This window comes from Seriola lalandi, unplaced genomic scaffold (genome assembly GCF_002814215.2).
Source record: "Seriola lalandi dorsalis isolate HSWRI2012SDOR001 ecotype SW California unplaced genomic scaffold, Sedor1 jcf7180002050327, whole genome shotgun sequence".
NCBI lineage: Eukaryota > Metazoa > Chordata > Actinopteri > Carangiformes > Carangidae > Seriola > Seriola lalandi.
Genome location: NW_019520880.1, coordinates 2,117 through 3,744, shown reverse-complemented (window position 1 = coordinate 3,744; position 1,628 = coordinate 2,117). Strand labels below are relative to the sequence as shown.

Below are 1,628 nucleotides of genomic sequence, written 5' to 3'. Positions count from 1 at the left end.
TGGAGCTGCACCTACCTTGTATCTCCTCTTCAGGTTGTCCCACTTCTTGGCCAACTGATCCGTGGTCAGCTTCCCCTGAAGACCCAGTTCATACAGAATGGCTCTGCAACACGTGAAGAGCAGCGGAGTCACACACTGACCCCCCCCCCACGAACAGGGACATGATTCAAACACAGAAACATCTTCTCTTCAAAATACATTTGTAGAAAAGAAGGTTTGTCTTGAAGATGTGGCGTCACAGCTGATCCACTACCACTCCTCGGGGTCAGAGCTGAGAGTAGAAACCTTCAGCTGAGCCGTTCTCCGGCTCCCGGGAAACTTCCTCAACATCACATCAATAATTTAAGCTTGTGAACTTCAGATATGTGAGACTTAAAAACAAGTCGTATCTCCATCTGTTATTTCAGTGAGTCTGACACAGATTGAATCAACATTTAGTTTCTAATCTGACTCTGTATTAAAGAAGAACTTAACTGGACCAGGTGTGGGACTCACCTCCAGGCCGGTTTGGCTGAATGTTTCCTGCCGGTGAAGAGCGCTTCGTTGGCGGCTCGAAGTTTGATCATCCGCTCCGTCTCCGGCTCCGTCACTGTCGACGAGAACAACAGGTTCGAGGTCAGATGCAGAGAACATCAACAACACGACTGTGAAACACACAGCGATGATGTCGTTGCTAAACTCCACCCACTCTTATAGGAGCACTCCGTCATCCTCCTCCAGCCCATGGGCACGCCCTCGGTGGGAGGAGCCTCTGTGTGGACCGTCCCATCGTCCTCCGCCGCCTCTGCCGCCACCGTGTCCTCCATCTCCGTCTTGATGAGGAACTCCAGGATGTCGGTGTTCTCCTGGTTCTGGTTGGGTTGGCTGTTGCCGCGGTGACCGGTGTTGGCGGCGTTCTCCGGGCTCAGCACCAGGTTGCTGTTGTAGAGGCGACCCTGCATGGCTTCATCCATGATGTGGAACCAGGGCCACGACTCCACCACGCCCCCGATGTTGTCCTGACCCTGGTAGGGCTGCTTCAGGTCCTGGAGAACACAACGAGGATTACAGAACCCTGAAGGAACACGGAGAACGTCTCCTGGTGGAGAACAGTGATCGGTTTCACCGTTTTTTTAAACCAGGTGACTTCCTGTGGGCGTGGCCTCTCTGCGTCACACCTTACCTTGTACTTCGTCCGCAGGTTGTCCCATTTCTTGGCGATCTGGTCGGCTGTCAGCTTCCCCTCCAGGCCCAGACCTTTCAGGATGGTGCTGAGGGAGACGGAGGAGAATCAGAGCAGGTGAGCTGAGAGGGAACCTCACTCGCACAGGTACCTGCACAGGTATGAAGTCTCAGAGGGGGGAGGTCTAGCTCATACCTCCACGCGATCTTGGCAGAGTTTCTTTTCCCGGTGAACAGAGCCTCGTTGGACGCCCTGAACTCAATCAGCCTCTTCACATCCTCCTCCGTCACTGCAGATGCAGGGGTCAAAGGTCACCAACACTGGCAGGTCAGCAGCTCACCTGTACATGGCGGCCTACAGGTATAAACACACCGCACCATTACTTACTTTTATAGGAGTTTTCTGGGAACTGTGGCAGCGGGTTGAGGCCTGACTCCATCGTGATCATGGGGGAGAGGGTCTGTAG

General features: G+C 53.8%; 1 protein-coding gene across 1 annotated transcript in view; it reads right to left on the bottom strand.

Annotated features, from left to right (window-relative positions):
• Positions 1–6: 6 nt before the first annotated feature.
• LOC111649301 (uncharacterized) overlaps positions 7–1,628 on the bottom strand; it is a gene marked incomplete at its 3' end in the record, with an annotated part of 3,613 nt that continues 1,991 nt past the window's right edge. The window contains exons 2-7 of the mRNA XM_023399081.2: positions 1,550–1,622; positions 1,358–1,451; positions 1,163–1,250; positions 689–1,025; positions 496–589; positions 7–103 (exon numbers count right to left, since the gene is read on the bottom strand). Of these exons, the coding sequence (XP_023254849.2) occupies positions 7–103; positions 496–589; positions 689–1,025; positions 1,163–1,250; positions 1,358–1,451; positions 1,550–1,622 (783 nt within the window). The remainder of the gene's footprint in view (positions 104–495; positions 590–688; positions 1,026–1,162; positions 1,251–1,357; positions 1,452–1,549; positions 1,623–1,628) is intronic.